Raw genomic sequence first — 19464 nt, forward strand, 5'->3', positions numbered from 1 at the left:
ACTAATTTATGGGTGCTGGTGATCTATTGTCAAGAGATCTGTCAACCGAATAAGAGATGTTCTGTCAACCTGCCACAAAGCTGACAGGGAATAATTCAAAAATAAACCGCAAAAGCATGCAAAACAGTGAATTTGGAGAAATATGTTCAGGATACCAAATTTTGCACTAAACGTCAGAGTTCTATTGGTAAGTGCTGTGCTTATATCAGATTACTACTTTGGCCTAGATCTCACGGAAGACGACTACATCCTCTCATAATAGTGAATTCTCTTCAATGTTCCTTGATTACATTTTTTTTCTCCCACTTTCTAATAAAGGCTCCAACTACTTGCTTTGCCAAAAAAACCAGTGCTTTTTGATTAATAACATCACTAAGTTGTGGCCTGTTTTAATTGTAGCACTCGCATACATAAGTTTTATTTTTATATTTAAGGATGCTAAACGTGTACCCTCTTTTTGTTTTTTGTATGGTGCGGTGGCCATCCAAATCCTTTTCCTACATTTTGTATAAGAGAAAACTAGTAGTAGGTATACGTATAAGAAATACTCTATCTAGTGTAGCATAAATGTTCTGTGTTGAAAATGTGACGGCATAGCGCTAGTGAGCAGGAGGAAAAATAAATAATATGTATTATTTCGAACACAATATCCATATAACAAATTACAATAAAATAAACAGGAAATTCGGAGAAAAATTATAAGCCTTAGCAGAAAAAGATAATATAAATCTCCCGAAGCGAATACATACCTCTTATGAATATAATCGATATTCCCAGCACCGTTGCCACCCGATCGAGACCCAAGTAGCGAGCGTGAGCCGCTTCCCGCCCCTCTGCAAGAAGTACAGCCCCGCGGAGCGCCCCACCTGCCCCAAGCCGCCCCCGCCGCCCCCTCCTCCGCCCAAAGATGAGCGTCTCCTCTGGGGAACTATCGCGTTGTTTGTTCTCGCTGGCGGCTTTGCTGTTTATGCCAAGTAATTCTTTTACTCTTAAAATTATAAAGAGCAAAGATTAGTATTTTTATTGTTTGTTACGAATAAATAAAAAAAGCTAATGGATCAAAGAAGGATTTGATGAAATTTGGCACAAAAATAGACTAGACCGTAAAGTCTCTTGACGAAGGGATTTTTATTGGCATTATTTATTAGCACTATAAATTTGAGGGTAATATTATGTATGATGACAAAGCTAAAATTCCTTAACGCGAGGTTACAACGGCTATAGGTACATTATCTTGAAACAGTTCGTCAATATTGGAGGAGTTGGTTTTTCATTGCGGCAGATAAAAACACTCACACAAACTATGCAATGATCATGCATTCCGACATATGATTACACCCATCTGCATACGGCCTAAAATCTTTGTTCCAATCAATCACAGATAAAATACGGTTAGTTCACATTAAATGACCATAGATGACGCTAGTACCTATGCGATATTCGATATTTATTGCAATATCTGTATAGGGAATCTCCGGAAGTACGCGACTGGCTTTCGATGAACGCGCCGTGGTTTGACGACTTCATAGCGATATTGTACCAGGAGAACATGACTTTCAAGGAGTTTGCGTTGAAGTGCATCCATGATATTACGAAATACGGTCGTGAGGAAGACGACAACAGGCCGAAGGAGTGCAACCTGGAAGGGCGGCAAATACGTTAGTTTCTTATAATATAATATAGTAAGTAATTAATATTGTTATCCTACCTGGGGACTCTTTACTTCTTTTTCTTAGTTCAAAACCCACAAAGATCACTTAGATTTGGGTTGATTTTGCCAACGGCAGCGAATTCGAAACTAGAGGGGCGGTGATGTTGTGAAAAACCTATAAAAATTTTTTACTTCTATATTTAGCTTTCACAAAACTTATTTTGTGGCAACAGCATGCTCCATATTTATTTTTGCATACTCATAGTTGGTTAAACAAAGCCTTTTTGACACCAATTTGTAGGTAGGTACTTATATTTTTGTACCTATATTAAATAACAATTATTTTCTTTTCAGCATTGGAACAAAAACCCTCAGGTAAAGATGTAAAAAAAATGTTTTTGTAGTATAGTATGCATTTGACAAAATACAATAAATACAATGTGACTCACACGACAAAATGAATGCAGAGACTGACCTCCACATAAATAAAATAATTAGTTTGAATATTCACGTTTATGTCTGAAAGAAATGGAGTTTATTTGTTTTTTATTTAATGTCAAATCCAGGACCAGAAGATGGTGCCATCTGCGACATAATCCCTCAGCCTGGCAGTGTGGACATTTGTGAAATCGAGAGGTGCTTCACAGAGTTCTGTGAAGTTGTTGTCAATAACTATATCACAGCGCGGGACGCGTGCGCGTTTTATAATAAGGTAATCCACACAAATTATGAATTATATATAAATAATGAATTTGAAATTAAAAAATAACTAGTATTTAATTATTCAAATTCAAAATTCAAATCATTTATTTGGAAATCAAACCTTCACAGGCACTTTTTCACGTCATTTTTTTATATCAAATAGTTATTTCTCTTAAGCTACAAACTACTGGCATTTCGGAACGACCACTCCTGAGAAAAATGCCGAAAGAAACTAATTTGAACAGTGTTGGTCTCTATCATGCCAGAAGGGCTTACCGTTATTGTTTCTTACAATTTTTGTTTCTAATAATATATCAAAGTACATAATGTACATAGTCAAATTAAAAACCTTGACCTCCTGGCGTAGTGGTCACCGCGCCCGTTCGCAATCTGGAGATTTTGGTTTCGATTCCTAGCGTGGGCAAATTTTGCGATTTTGTGTTGTGGTAGTTTCTGTGTTTGTGTCCAGCGTATTTGCGATATAAATTCAGTGCTTAGTCCACAAGACTAAGCACTGAGTTTATATCGCAAATACGCTGAGTGTTGTTCATTTATTTATTATTATTAACCCGTTTCCATTACAATATATTTTTTAATTTCTTGGTCTATTTGTCTGTTTGTTCGGCTCAATCGATGAAAACTGTGTAAACACACATGAAATTTAACACACAACTCATATTTTGTATTATTATGGCATTGTTCATCTTCCATATAATTCTCAGTTTTATTGATGTAGACGAAATTAGAATAATATCTAATTTCTTTAAAAAAAACATTGCAGGAAGTACAGGAAACGATGTCTGACTTCACCATAGACACGGTAAACCAGCTTCACGAAACGAAAGACGAGCGGATCGAACTAGTACAGACGTCTCTTGATAACATCGCCGAAGCTAATACGAAATTAGGTGAGATTTGGCAAAGACCTATCAACAGAGAGGGATGCAGGTATACAAAGGAAAGATTACAGGCGGGACGGACCTTCCTTTTAAATACGTGTGTTTCTTAGAAGCTATGTTAATCATATAATGAATTACTAATACATACACATGAAATTAACCATTGCCCATGTAAGATTACTAATTTCTAGGACAAACATTTTTGATATACCAAATATGGAATGTGATTAAGTCGTCTTTTCAACATGATTTTCATACAAACATTTATCCCAATTAAAACATTTTGGGGGTTTATCACAGTTTTATTTCATAAAAGATTTTTTAAAACATAAAACGAAATTAGCCCTAAGTTTTAACGGAGTCTTTAACTATATGCATACCAGTCAGTCTAGCGATTTAGCCGTGAAAACGGAATAAACATAATTTTCATGCAAATTTTCACCCCCCCATTATAGTCATTTAGGGGTTGATTTTTGAATAATAATAACTTTTGCATTTATAATATTAGTATGTATTTTATTATCAAGCATGTATCGAGTACGACTCAATAAATAAGATTTTTAATAAAAAAATGTTAATTTTCAGATCAACTGTATCATTACTTCGAATGCAGCGTGAAGGCTCCGCCAGAGGAGTTGGAGAAAACTAAAGTCCTCATGCAGGATTGCAGAGACAAGATCAAGCTTATAGACGCCGAGTTCAAGTGGATGAATGACAAGAGCTTGTCTCTGGACGACTTGTTTACCATGGTACAGTGGCGCCACTTATCATAAATTATCTTTCAACTTGATCTTCATAGGGGACTGCAGATATAAGATCGAGATTATCGACACTTTTCATAAACTCTCTCAAAACAAAGATAGCTATTGACATTGCCCATGTAGTAACAGGAAAGGACTTCCAAGAACTTTTTGATTCAAAGTACATGTATTGCTATCCCTTTCATCCGTAGCCCAATTACTCCTTCTAGCACGCTGAAAGGCAGTGCACGTTATAGTTATGTATACCTCGCTATATATAAGAAAAAAAGTCGGCTTACCGATGAATGAGATGGCAATATATGTATCTTGTATCAAAAAGATTTTGGGATTATTGGATTTATCACAGTTTTATTTCACAAAAGATTTTTTTAAAACATAAAATTTTGGTATGTTGCAAAGCCTCTGATTTGCCCTTATACTTTCATTTGCAGGTTGAAGATTTTGTATTTATGTACATAGACGAGATAGCCACCCTCATTCCGGGGGTGGACCTGAAGTCAAAGTACCCGGGCACGAAGATGTCAGGGGATCCGGACTTAATGCTGTACCATACCTTTAGATATGTAAGAAAATACAAATAATGTGACGTTTTTCTGACGAAAATCACTTATTGAATATTGTACATCACTTATTGATGTCAAAATTTATTTAAAAGGTCTACCTCCGACTTCCCAAGCGCAGGTGAAGAATAATGGATTTTGATCTTTATACATCGAAACTTGGAAGTAATTAATAATCTGTGCTACCAACTTTTTGTTTAAATTTTATAATGTATATAGGTATTTCTCCAATTAATTTGCACTCAATCTAAAAAAAACGTATTGTTTTCACCTTTCCAGAAGACAGAGCCAAGAGTTGCGAAACTCGATGGCCACTTTCAGCTATTTATAGATAATTTATTTCATTTTAGTTGCAACAACTTGAGATCGATTTGGCGGACGGGAATGAACTGATGGAGATGAGAGTGGACAGAGGAATTGAATGTGAGTTCATACCAGGTTTCTCAATAGTTTTAATGATACACGGAAAATTAACAATGTCCTTTTATTTATGAAACGAAAAGGTATGGAGAAAAAGCTTCGTGAATAACATGATTTGGTAATAATATTTTAGGTTGTAGAATAATTTTATTTGTCATAAGAATTGCATGAAATAATAAGAAACCTCAATATTAACTTACCTATTCAATTTAAACCTAATTAAAATTAATAACTTTGATACCAATGCAAAACTCGGATAAAATATAAATATTTGTTGGGTAGATATTGTTTGAGTGACGGCGATTTCGACATCGACTATGAAGTTTAATAAGTTTGATAAAGAAACTAATATCTTTATTACTTTGTTTTAAAATAAATTTATTGCACATTATATAATACAGAAATTGATGATTTAAACTTAGACTTTATTTTCCGTATCGCTCTCACGAATACATTCACCACTTTTTCCTACCCACCACACATTCTTTTCTTTAGATATGATAAACGATCTAACATTACTACAATTTAAATGTTTTGTCCAGTTCAAATAAAATAGAATAGAACAATGTTTCAGCCATGACAGTTCTTCCGCCAAAAGAACATAAAGCGAGAGAGAATATGATAAATTACCAAATAGCCACTAGGAGGAAGCAAATGGCTGCGGAGTTTGCAAAACGGGTAATCCACATCAGGTTTTTTTTGTCCTTTAAAATCTTTTTTTAAACAACGGGCAATTCGTTCTAGTGTCTGTTGAAACAAATATAAAGCCAGTTTGATTTATCCGCGTTTAGCGTATACTGGGCCCCGACTCCGTAAGTATAGCAGAGAAGAAACTGGAAAAATGCTCCGATACGATTAGAGAGAGAAAGAAGAGCGACGAGTGAAAGTTTGCTAAACGGAGCATTGCCCTTTTCCCCACCTGACCGTAAAACGGTGTGTAGTTATATATCATTATTTATTTATTTATTTTTCGTTAGCCAATCGAAAGCCTGCTATGCCTTTGCATATAATCAGGCCTTTGCCTGATTATATGGTTATGGTGGTTTCCTTATTTAAATGTTGATTTCATGCGACATTTTCAGTTGGTTGACCAAAAAGCGGCCAACGACAAAGCCCTCAAAGAAGCCCTAAAGAGTACAAAGGAAAAGTTGGAAGAGTCCTTGAAACTGAAACTGGCACAGAAGGAAAAAGAGGTAGGTGTATGTAGTATTGTTGTTAGAAAATGAAGAAATTAATTATGTTTTTACCCGAGCGAAGCAGGGATGAACCGCTAGAAAAATTAAATTGAAACGCTTTTTGATTTTATGATCTCTTGACTTTTTTAATTTTACTATAAAAATAACAAATTTATCGTGTTTTTCTGTGAAAAAATATTTTAAATTAAGGAATGCAAAATTCTTTTTTTATTGTTGCTTGTCAGTTCAATTAATCCTGTACACTACTGTCATACAAGCCTCCAAAGAATTTAGAATACAAGTCCCATATCTTTTTTGAAACTTTGATGATAAAAAGTATTTGATTTCATTTGATGGGAACTACGCCATTAAGATTGTCCATAATACTTTATTCGTAGGCTCAAGCCAAAGTCGACAAGATGATAGCTGAGAAGGTCGCAGCAGAGCTGAAACTATTCGCCATTGAACTTGACGAAATGAGGTTCAAATTGAAAATGGTTGAGGATAAACTGGAAGGTTAGTTTCAGTCATTCGTAAACTAAATACGTAATAGAAAACACATTAGCTAGTAGTTTGTAACTTCGAGAAATACTAAGTTTGAAGATAAAGCTTGGCGCGGATATTTCGAAGCATGTGGCATATTTATTTAAATTTATTGACGAAGCGTGTCGCGGAATTCTTTTGAAAAACTTTTTTTTGGTATTTCAATAAATGTATGTGTTGTATAATGTTAAATAGTATCTAATTATATAATGTATTAGTAGGTACTATTTAACTATTTATTATTTATTCAGAGCGACTGAAAGCGGAGCGTGAGACGAGACGCTCCCAGGAGCTGTACATGGCTGGCGCGGCGCTGTTGGCGGCCACAAAGAAAGGTGACGCTGTCGTTAGAGTCGACAAAGAGCTCCGAGCCATAGAGAAGGCTTCTGGTAATTATGTTTTAGAAGTCATATAATATAAAGAAACTAAATTGAAAATGTAAGAAACCCCCGATTCAGAAGTTGCTGGTCATAATCTACGAGAAAGGAGCCGACAGTTTTCAAACGGCTGAAGGCACATTTTCCAATCATAGCTTCTTAGCTATTCTAACATTCTCGATTCAACTTTCTTTCAAATAAAACAAACTAGACCAAAATCGGTTTAGCCGTTTGGATGCCACGTCAGACATACAGATAGGTGGACAAATTTGGTGCTGACACCTATAGTGGTCAGTTTTTAGAAAGCTCTCATAAGATTCGACATGTTTTAAAATACATTTTTCCTCTCCGGCTGAGACCGACCCTGACTTGCAGTTGTCTGTACATGTATATTTGCACAGGTGACGGAGATAAATTGATGCAGACTGTACTAAAAGCGATACCGCGAACTGTCAGAGAGCAAGGGATCGTCCCAGAGAGCATTTTAAAGGAGAGATACAAACAAGTAAATATCTACTATTTACTTTTACCATTAACAGCCATTAATATTCCCCACTCCTGATCACTTGACTTCCATAGATGGAGTATCTTTATTTCCACTTAAGTCTCGTGATGGAAAGGTCGTAGCCGATGTATATGCCTTCAAATCTGTAGTCTACAGTTGTTCCAACAATGGTGTTTGCCAATTTAGTTATAGAATATTAACATGGCTTTTAATTGTTACTAACAAAAAATGTACCTCTTGTTTAAATAAATACATAGATTTGTGCAGCCATGGTAAATAACATCAATGAAGTTTTTCGTGTTAGATGGAGACGGTCGCCATGCGGGTGGCGCTAGTGGAGGCGGACGGGGCGCCTTTGCCGGTTTACATTCTGTCCTTCGTGCAATCCTTGTTTCTTTTTATGAAGGTAATTCTTTTATTTATTAACAATTCTATCTCATATTCGCGTGTTCCAAATTTGTATGTTTTATGATCAAAATAACTTTTTTCTTTTTATATTACAGTTACCTGGAATACCTCGAGCAGAGATTGAAGCGCCTCCGCAAGAGCCTTCTAAAGATTTAGATACCTTCGATTTATTACAAAGAGCTAGGTATACACTACTACTCACTGTCATTTTTTAATTAAAAGCGAGGCTCATGTTTTGTATTTATTGATAGAAGTTAAAATATTTAACAATATGGTACAAGCGGTCTTAATGCTAAAATGATTATTTACCAATCAACCTTCGGGATAAACTGAAAAATAATTCATAGCTCCTGTCGGTGGAGTTTGTTCCACAGCTCTCTCTCTAGCCAAATTGCTTCATGATACAACACGACGACCACTTTTTTTTTATTTGCCTGATGTGACGTCTTGATCTTCCTAACCTCTTTACAGGTTTTGGGTGGAAACCGGACACTTGGCAATAGCGCTGCGCTACGTGAACTCTCTGGAAGGCGCGTCCCGCGCCGCGGCCGCGTGGTGGTACGAGGCGGCGCGCGACCACCTCGAGACGAGGCAGGCGGCCGAGGCGATCCTCGCCCACGCCGCTGCTTTGGGTCTCCAGTACATTTGATTTGTAAGTTGCAATATATTGTGATTTTGTGTAATACTGTTGGATGAATGAGTCGTATTTTGTGTAGTTATATTTTGACAGCTTATGATTGCAGTTGGAGCAGATAACGTACCGTATGATTTTTTTGAACGTATGATTGTCATAATGTACCAATGTTGGCACAATAACCACAATGCGTTCGGGAACTCATGAGGCGGCTTGCTCGAATTGTGCGGTACAAATTAAGCATTATGATTAGACCTTAGGTATAGTTAAAAAAGAAAAATTTTATTTCACCAAAAGTTACATTTAAATTTTCAAAAATTTCGAGAAGTGAATATAAAATAATGTCATTGCCAATTTCTCGGGTATTTTTTATTTTTGTTGATCTATGGCAATATGCTTCGGCATATCTGATCATAAATACTGATCAGCAACATACTTCTTAATTACAAAAGTTCATTGGCAAGACGCTTCGTCAAATGTGAAAAGAGTACGGCCCCATTATTCAGTCATGCTTTATTGTTTTGAAGTCCGGTGACGGACAACAACAACGACGAACAACGCACGTCAATGTAAAAACTACGGAGCACAACAGAGCGGTACGATGCAACGTAACTATAGGCCGCATTGTTACGTTGCATCGTACCGCTCTAATATATTGAATTGTTCATTCTTACAGATTGAACAAAACAAACTAAAGAAACCATGGACCAAAATCTTGTTACGTTTATTGTAGTCGACTAAAGTGATTGTACATATTTCATTACTGGATCCATTCGTCTGGGAAATTCGGTAAATTGTGTGAAAATTTCTGCGGTAACCTCAAGATTAAAGAAAGAAAAATTTTAACTGTCATTTTCATTTACTATTTACCGGTTAACGTGCGTGGAATTCAGCTAACTTCCCAGCCATAAAATGTTGAAGCCCAAGATCCGCTATCCATTTTGTATTCCGCACTTTGCATGGTCTTTAGCATCTTCAACTGCGGCATTGGACTACATTAATATGCCGATACTTACTGACGTACATTGATGTTTTTCTACTTGCGATTAAAAAAGCTCCACATATAAACGACGCAATGTACGTCCATTCGCCTCGGTGTAAAGCCGGCGTTGTGTAGGTACGTGGTTAATTAGATAGCGTGATGGTTACTGGCACGTGGTGCAGAATGTGAAAACTGCACGCACGGGTGGAAACCAGGTCGAATCTAATGTTTTTTGCACAATATTTATTTTATACGTACCACTCTTCGTTTTGTATATGTTATTGACCAAGTGCTTAATTGGACGCTATTAAAAATGCCCGCGCTATTTGAATAATGCCCGAAATTAGATCAATGTGCGAATATATTCAAATTGACTAAGCATTATTATTATGCTCGTCATCTTGTGGGTAGCCTATGGAAGATATAATTAATAATTAAAACACATTTTATATCACTATTATTAATTACAAAACTTGCGACAGAAATGAATTGCCATAAAACCGAATCCACGTAGTCTTGTCGCACGTATTAGGATTAAGATATTTATTAGGCGCATAATTATATAATTTTTGATGATTAGACTTCTGTTTCCAATGGATATAAGTAATTTATAATAGGTTTATTGAACAAAATTATTGTTTGAAAGAGGTTTAATAAACTGAAATTAGTATAACCACTTAATTAGCCATTTCTATATTTACAAGGACACGATACAAATTATCTCAATTGGCTCATTTACTGCACGAATCGTAAATTTAATTTTTTAATAAAAAAAAATTGACACGTTTTGTTTTTTTGTGGGTCCAAATCCCACATGCCGCTTCCCTGCCCGTCGCGAATTGGAAACAGCGGTATGCGAAGCCATTTTCCCTCGATAAAAAAAGTTATACTTAGTTAAAAAAGAACGACCTCTTGGACCCGTAATAAATCAGAATCGGTTCATAAAATCACTGCAGAATGTACAAAAACCAAAAGCTTTTATATTTTGAGTTTTGGGCCGGGTTTATAGGATAACGTGGTAACTCCAAATCTATGTCTTTCATGGTTAGATTGGTTGGAGACACATCGTGATTCGAATTCTCTTATAACAAAAAAAGTTTACGACTGTTACATTGTATGTCAATGTAGAGTTAAAATGGCCTGTCTACCTTGATATGCGTTCAAAACATCGCGTGTTTGATTATTCACTTAGTTAACAAATTGTGGAAACGAATTATAGGAAAGGATTTACGTGTTTTGCGAGCCCTACTTTATATTATCCTGCCAAGTGGCGCAAGTTTTCACATGTATAGACTAAGAGCTCGGCACCTTAGTTTCTTTAGCTATTTTGTGAATTTGTGTGACTTTTTTTTAATGAATGGTGATCAACCGATCACTCATGTTTATATGAATTTTTGATAGCAATTTTGTAAGCTGAGAACTGAATACCCATTTAAAATTGGCGTTTATATTTCATAGTGCCATTTTTTCGATTTTTATTTTTATACTTAAGTGTTAATAATGTGGCTAAGTTACTGTTTGTTAGTTCATTACGTGGAAAAAAATAATTAACAATTTATTTCCATTAATCACGCCACTGATTGAATATAATATTAAAATTTATAATTAGTAGGTAGGACATATTGTGTCTATTATGACATTTAATTGAGTTAGTTATAACGAAGTATAATTACACAAGAGGTTTGTTACAGCAACTTATTGCCTTAGTACCTGCAGGAGTTAATTCATTTTTTGCCAATAATAATTTATTTCAATAATTTTATTAAATCTTCAAAAATATCTACTTACTTAAATCGCAGTAAATGAAGATCTAAAACTAACTTCAATGTAATATTTAGTCAAATGTAATCAATCACCATTTTGAGATGGAAAAACGCTATTAGTAGGTACTTTCCTCATTCATGTTGTTATAATATAATATTATAATTTAAATAAATCTACAGGAGTAGATCATTTGAGCCATCCAATGCAAATTTCTAAATAAATTACATAACTAATAAAAATTCCGAAAATCACGCCATAAATCATATTGTAATCATTTCATTTGTAATTTAATGTACTTATGTGACTAAACATAATTTATAAGTAGTCCAAAAGTATTTCTATGTAGGGCGCGATGACCTTAACAATTTTTTTAAAAAAATGGCCAGACTTTGCTTTGGGCTGAGACGGGTGGGAAAATAAGGGGAAGACCAGTGGGACAAGTCGTCTAAAGATTTTAAAAAAATGTATAATGAGTTAGTATTTTATAATTATGTATTTACAAAACTTGGTATTTTCCACTTCACCATGAAGAGGTGCAAAAACATGATATATCAATGTCATATCATTCATTTCTGGGGTCTTACAGTAGTATCGTTATGTCTGTCCGACCGTCCCTCACTGGTTTAGCTCAGAGACTATATATTTACACTAGAAAACTGTAATTTGTATTATACGTACGTAGCCATATTCGTTACATATTTACAAGTGAAGTAAATATCTCTGTATGTAAGATATATCATCGAAACCCTAACATTGTGCGTAGCCCGACACACACATGACCAATCTATTAATTTTCCTGACACCTAGCCCCTCGACTAATTTGTTTTCCTTTAGTGATTGTAAAACAATATTAGCTTACATCCTGTAGCCTTTCCTATGAGGTGTAATCGTGTTTAATTGTTTAGTGAGTGGAACGAAGCCGACGAACGTGTTTTATTTAATTTTTTTTTGTATTTATTCAAATAACACTTAATCAATCTTACTATGGGTATCTAACGGAAAAGAAAAAATGGGTGAGATAAAATAAAAAATATTGTGTGTGTGTATTTAATTTAAACTATTAATTTTCGAAAACAAGGATTATTTGTTTTTTTTTTCTATTTATTGTGTATCGAGAAGATTCATATTTTTCTGCAAAGAAGATTTATGAAAAACTGTCACTATGATTATGTTGATTCTGTTTTGGGTGTTATGTGTCGTGTACTCTTACTTTCTGTGGCGGCAAAAGTCTCAAGATACGGACAACGAGCCCCCCATGCTGCCCGGGGCTTGGCCTATCGTTGGGCACGCGCCGCATCTTATTGGGGACAGCTGTTGTAAGTATTTTTATTTTTTTCATATATTTAAAGTGTTTATATATTTTTTAAAATTTTATTCCACAACTTAAAATTCAGTATGTGGACTTAATGCCATAAGTATAAAGCACTGGATATTTTATATTTTGTTGAATATAAATTGATTACTACATTAGTTGAAATCGGAACAACACGTTTTTGTTTCAAGATTGAATTTTATGATTTATGTAAATTATTTACGATGTTTTTATTGTAGATTAGTTGATCCAATAGTATGCCATGTTGCACGTAGTCAAAAGCTTGTATCATGACTTTTGTAAATCTTTCAGATCTATGGAAAGCAGTGACAGACCTGGCCAATCAGAGCTATGAGGTGGGAGGAGTGGTCTCCGCATCCATTGGCCCTCGGACTATTTATGGTAACGTTAATTTTCGTAATATTTTGTACCGACCACAGGCAAGGAATTTATTTAGACCTTCACAGGAACTTTTTTACGTCAAATTATAAGTTATTAATTAATTTAGTATTGGAAGGAACATTGCTGAGAAGAAATGCCAAACAAATTCATTTAAACAGTGTTGGTCATTATATCGTATCATGATATAATGTTCACACAAATACTTTAAGTCACTGCGTGGGGATTTTCCATTGAAACTTGGAATGTTCAAAAAGTTACAAAGTTAAGAACACAAAAGAACGTTATTAGTATTTATTAAATAGACACTAAAATGCTTAATACCTAAATTATGGTTGTAGTGATAACTGATCCTGATGATTTCTTGACTGTCGCCAACACGTGTCTCGAAAAAGATGGATTCTATGACTTCGCCAAGCCGTGGCTTGGCGAGGGACTTGTGACTGGAATAGGTAAGATCTATACTTATGTTTTTAAATGAAGTCTGGTCACTTACTGGTGACAGAATAAACGTAAATACCTAAATCTTAATTAGTCAAACCTATATTTAATCTTTCGTTTAGGAGGCCAAGTATTTATATCGTGATAAGAAACAAAATGAAGAAACATAGACATCGGGTGGAGTGCCTGCTTGCATTTATTTGAGTCAACTTTAAGCAATTATGCAACCAATTAAGAGCGGGTTGCAGCAGTCAACGTTGACATTAACAGGAACCTGCGCGGAACAACGCAAAGTACGCCATTTAGTCTAAACGTCAGCGGTTCAGGTTAAAGTTGACTGGTGTAACTCACCCTAAGTAATTGCCAAATCCATTCTTATAGACATTTTACCCTATTGTCAAGTAAATATCTATTTATTTACCATTCTAGTACCAATATGGAAGAAACACCGCAAACTTCTCAACCCAGCATTCAGCCAAACTGTTCTGGACGGTTTCCTTGACGTCTTCAACAGCCAGGCGCGGCGCCTAGTGCACGACCTGGCCGCGCAGGTGGGGAAGGGACCCTTCGACCACTGGATCTACACCAGGCACAATGCCTTGGAGACCATCTGTTGTGAGTAGACTGAGGAATGAAACGCTACCTATGTGGAACACCCACATAGCGTGACATCTTCTATAGACAGGCAGACGTCTAGTGCACGACCTAGCTGCGCAGGTGAAGGGTACCCTTCGAACACTGGGCCTGTACCAGGCAAGACGCTTTGGAGACCATATGCTGTAAGTAGATTGAGGAAGTGTTCCATGTAGCGATCAGATCTTGTAATATTTCACCTTTCACCGTGCTCCAAAAATAACATACTATATAAATAAATGGTTTATCAAACAGCAGTGAAGTTTATTGCGCCGCTTCTTCTTTACCTGCGCTTTGGAATTCGACAGTAGACTGAGTTTTTAGTCAATTTCTGACGTCAACGGGATGTATTAGCAGGATATACATCACGTTGACGTCATTTTCACTAAAGAATTTTGAATTCAATTCTGTTTCAGTGACAGCGCTCGGCGTTGATTTCGGTGACCATACTCTTCTTAACAACCAATACGTGGTGGCAGCTGAGGAGATCTTCAAGACGATGGTGGACCGCTTCCAGCAGTTTTGGCTGCACAGCCCCTACATCTTCAAGTTTAGTGCTGTCAAAAGAACCCAAGACCGGTGTCTGAAGATCTTGCATAATATGTCGAATACGGTATTATTTTAATGGGCTAATGTAATTTAATGTATTATAACATTATTCTACAAGCGTGGAAATATTTTAGTTCTTATAAATAAGGCTGGTAAGCGCGAGGCAAAGTCGAGTGTTATTATAATGCCAAGCAAGTAATGAAAATATGACGCGAACGTAAATTCTTATGCAGCAATAACTATGTAACTGTATGTTCTTATGTACCTAACTGTCGGGTCGAGTTTATAATTATTTAAATATATAAAAAGTTTATATTTAAACGATTATTCACTGTTATTAATTGTCACCAGGTATTATAACATTATTTTACAAGCGTGGAAATATTTTAGTTCTTATAAATAAGGCTGGTTTTTAGCGCGAGGCAAAGTCGAGTGTTATTATAATGCCAAGCAAGTAATGAAAATATGACGCGAACGTAAATTCTTATGCAGCAGTAACTATGTAACTGTATGTTCTTATGTACCTAACTGTCGGGTCGAGTTTATAATTATTTGAATATATAAAAAGTTTATATTTAAACGATTATTCACTGTTATTAATTGTCACCAGGTATTGCAAATGAGGAAATCTGAATTAAATGGAAATATTTTGACTGAGAGGAATACGGGGAAGTCGACAGGTAAGGAAGAAAAAGTCAGAAAAACCATGTTTCTATTACTGGATTGTATATTATTTTATTTGTGTTGTTTCAACTTTTGTGGATTTTCCAGGGCTGAAATTCAAGGCTTTCATGGATCTTCTCCTGGAGTTGTCCATAGAGAAGGGAGTCCTCAACGACAGAGAGATCAGAGAGCATGTAGACACTATGATCGTGGGCGGCCATGACACCTCAGCCAATGTCTTGATGTACACATTAATTCTGCTGGGTTCGCATCCTGAAGTTCAGGAGAAAGTTTTCGAAGAGTAAGTTTGTTAATATTCTTTGGACAATCAAATGCCGGTTCCACACTGATGGCAAACATTACACATTTAACCTAGTTCGTGCAACATACCACAGAACCAGATTGGATATAGCTCAGACAAAACTGTGCAAGTGCCACAGAATTTTGCCTATTTTTAGCTGTCATCAGTTGACGACCTCGGTGGCGCAGTAGTAAAGTGCTTGCCTCTGAACCGAGAGGTCCCGGGTTCGATCCCCGGCCGGGTCTTGATGGAAAATGATCTTTTTCTGATTGGTTGGTATATCTATAAGTATATATGTATTTGTTATAAAATGTAGTATCCGTTGAGTTAGTATCCCATAACACAAGTTTCGAACTTACTTTGGGGTTAGCTCAATCTTTGTGATTTGTCCTAATATATTTATTTATTTGAGATGATGCGAAAGAGTGCTACTTATTAAGATCCATTACAAGAAGAGTTAACATGGTAGGATGATGCTTGACATTGAGCAGATTTGTTTATCCCTATATGCAAGGGGAATAAAAAATGTTAGGCGCACTCGCTCCTACAAAAAGAGAACGTGTTTCTCCAAAATAATATCCGATCCATTTTTTTTAAATTATGTTATTGAAATTATAAAACGCTGGGTTTATAGGTTTTCTTTTTTCAAAATTGGCATTAGATTCAAGTTTTATAAGCACCTTGAAAACATAATTTTTGTACAAATTATTTAAATTAATTGAATTTCCTTCCAGGTTACACGACGTGTTCGGCACCTCAGACAGAGACGTGGAGAAGCACGACTTGTCGAAGCTGGTCTACTTGGAGTCGGTGCTGAAGGAAAGCATGAGGTTGTACACCATAGTCCCGGTCGTCGCGCGTCGGCTGCATTGTAATGTCAAACTGAGTGAGTGGATACGTATATTGTTTAAATTCCCATATATATTTATATACTTGAGGGGATGCACCCGGACACTGGCGCCACTATCACATTTTTGTCGATTTATCTTAATTTACAGCAAAACAATAATAATAATATCATACGCAGTGAAGCCCGAGATCAACATAAAAAATAAACTATAAGATTCAATTGTGATTTTATACCGCCGGCGTAATGTACGCTAACCCTCCTTGGGAATGTTATTGTTGTATCAGCTGCAGAGGCTTATTTTTGACATATCTTACAAATTTCAGAGAATTACACTTTAGCAGCAGGCAGGACTTGCTTCATGTTTCTATTCGGCATCCACCGGCACCCCATGTGGGGCAAAGACTTAGATCTGTTCAAACCAGAGCGCTGGCTGGACCCTGCCAAGCTGCCTGACAACCCTAACGCCTTCGCTGGGTTCAGTATGGGCAGGAGAATGTGTATTGGTATGATATTTTATCAAATTTCCCATGGTCACCCCATGTGCCACGTACCAATAACATTATTTCATTATATTTCCCACTGACACCCGATGTGAGTATCCTATCTTAACTAAGCTATCTTTCATTATAGAAAAAAGTACTTACAGTCAGCGAAATTAACGCGGGTAAAACTGCGAGCAAATTCAAGTTTATAAATCTCACAATTCTTGCGAATACCAAATATTTTAAGTTCTTTCTTCAAAACCTAAAAATCGACCCATGGTCCTGTTCTTTCTTCTCGTAATTCAAGAAATGAATGATTTATCTCCCAGGAAAGTCTTACGCCTACATGTCAATGAAGACCACATTAGCCCACGTGATGCGGCATTACCGGCTGCAGGGGGACCACACCAAGCTCCAGTTGAAACTTGACGTCATGCTCAAGCCGTCCACTGGGTACCAGATCAGCATAGAGAAAAGAAAGTATTGATTATAGCTGTAATAAAGGTCAGAAGATTAACACGATGCTATGAGAATATATTTATAATTCAATAAATATATGTGTTCAATGTATATACCTAAATTATATATTAACTACCTAGTCTATATAGAACAAAAACAAAGTTATGAGTTACCTAATGACTAGAATGTTACAAAAATAGAATATCTAGTTATTTGATCAAAATGTGTTTAGTAAATAATGATGTTAATAAAAAACCTGCAATATTCACAATATTTTATTTGTCGAAACACATTCAGTAGGTATTTTACAGATTTAATTATTGAAAACTTTCATTATTCTCCACCGCATCAATCATAGATTTAGAATAACTTATTTATGCGAAAATATAGATACAAAAACGACATTTTTTTTCTTTAATCATTTTCGAAAAACCATTCAAAAATTACACGGCAGAGAATATTTTAATTTTCTTACATTTCCAGATTAGATCTGCGAATTTCATTCAATATCTAAATAATAAAATAGTTTCCTAAAATAAATATATTAAATAACATTATTTCGTTTGAACAACCTTAAGGTAAAAATATCTTTAAATCAACGTACACATAGTAATTAAATGTCTTCGCCTTAAGCTACAGGATTTATTTTTGTTTTGTACTAGTCAACCGATAGATAAGTATGTAATAGTAGTTCAGTAAATGTTATATTTGTGAATTAAATAAATGATTAAAAACGATACCTTGCTGTTTTTAATAAAATAAACATTGATTCTTGGCTCTACTATACAATGTTGTATGTATACTTCTAATATACAATGTTTCATGAAAAAGGTTCATATGTTTATATGAAAATGTTTCATAAGGCGAAGAAAAAAAAACTAATGTAATACAAATATAATGTAAAGATTATTAGTTAATTCGCAATCAAGATACAGTCATTTAGATGCTATATTAAGGTATAGTCTATTTTTCACAACATCTGAAAACTATTTAACCTTAAGTTTCCCGTTACAAAATTGACATCGATTACAAATGTGATACCTAAACACTATCAGTTACATCATACCTGTTATGTATTAAAATTTAATTGAAAAAATCACAAAATATATTTGTACATATATATTATATTATTTGATTGAAAATCTCGTAAATGTAATTTAAGTAAAAAATGATATTTATGAAATTAAAAAGATATTAATGACATTCACACCATTTTAAAGTCATCACGTCTATTTTGTAACGAGAAACTTATTAATCTATATCTATAACAACAGCAAAATCCACATATGTCTGTCATTTATACACGTAATGCCCAAGACTTAAAATTATCTAAAAAAAGTTGTGACATTCATATAACTTAATAAACTTTGTCATTCTAGTTTTAGAGTGATTATAAATTAAAACAAAATTAATAAATTATTAATTAATTTGGTAAACCATTATATTTAAAACCGACATAGCCTTGTTTTCTTATTTTTGATCGGGTAAAGTCAATAAATTTTAAATAGGAATTTATACTTAGAAAAGAAATCATAGTACTCTTATTTGGCAAATAAACCCATATGAAGAATAAATAAAAAATAAGAAATTCAAATGATTTTCCTAACAATAATAATTAATGTATTTGGTTTATTAGGCAATATATTCAGAGAGAGAAAAAGGAAAATATGTATATTATTTTACCATAACCAGAAAACTGAGAACCATATTTGATAATGGAGCATTATAAATTTATATCCTCATAACTAGAGTTGGTATAAACCCAGTAGTTATCTGGTATTTAATACCTTGTAGATACTTAAAGTATAAACTTTGGTTAATTATTCTTAAAGCGTTTCAAATATAATTTATTCTTTAAAAGTGCTAATTATATAAAATTATATTAAATATAATCATTTAAATTAATTCGTAAGTATGCATTTTATATATTAAATATTGCACAAAATGACTTCATAAGCAATTGGACGATAATGTCATACTGTGTATTGCATTAA

The 19464-nt window shown here is 34.8% G+C and overlaps 2 protein-coding genes across 3 annotated transcripts; both read left to right on the plus strand.

Annotated features, from left to right (window-relative positions):
* The first annotated feature begins 59 nt into the window (after positions 1-59).
* LOC128680632 (MICOS complex subunit Mic60-like) lies at positions 60-9481 on the plus strand. 2 transcript variants are annotated; one of them, XM_053763906.1, is made up of 18 exons: positions 60-187; positions 778-974; positions 1468-1658; positions 2006-2026; positions 2218-2363; positions 3135-3261; positions 3838-4001; positions 4445-4576; positions 4924-4996; positions 5568-5671; positions 6076-6186; positions 6567-6684; positions 6963-7100; positions 7490-7593; positions 7898-7999; positions 8097-8185; positions 8473-8653; positions 9312-9481. In XM_053763906.1, exons 1-17 carry the CDS (start codon positions 143-145, stop codon positions 8648-8650), a joined length of 2040 nt encoding a protein of 679 aa, XP_053619881.1. In that variant the 5' UTR covers positions 60-142; the 3' UTR covers positions 8651-8653; positions 9312-9481. The 2 variants fall into 2 exon arrangements, 1 of the variants encoding a protein (XP_053619881.1); XR_008405880.1 differs by lacking the exon at positions 9312-9481 and having other exon boundaries at positions 7885-7999; positions 8473-8612.
* A 2045-nt stretch (positions 9482-11526) lies between these two features.
* Positions 11527-19322, plus strand: LOC128680633 (cytochrome P450 4C1-like). The gene is made up of 10 exons (XM_053763907.2): positions 11527-12697; positions 13006-13095; positions 13434-13544; positions 13963-14148; positions 14583-14779; positions 15326-15395; positions 15487-15679; positions 16414-16565; positions 16853-17032; positions 17341-19322. Exons 1-10 carry the CDS (start codon positions 12544-12546, stop codon positions 17496-17498), a joined length of 1491 nt encoding a protein of 496 aa, XP_053619882.1. The 5' UTR covers positions 11527-12543; the 3' UTR covers positions 17499-19322.
* Positions 19323-19464: the final 142 nt, after the last annotated feature.

This window comes from Plodia interpunctella, chromosome 24 (genome assembly GCF_027563975.2).
Source record: "Plodia interpunctella isolate USDA-ARS_2022_Savannah chromosome 24, ilPloInte3.2, whole genome shotgun sequence".
In the NCBI taxonomy this organism is placed as follows: Eukaryota; Metazoa; Arthropoda; class Insecta; order Lepidoptera; family Pyralidae; genus Plodia; species Plodia interpunctella.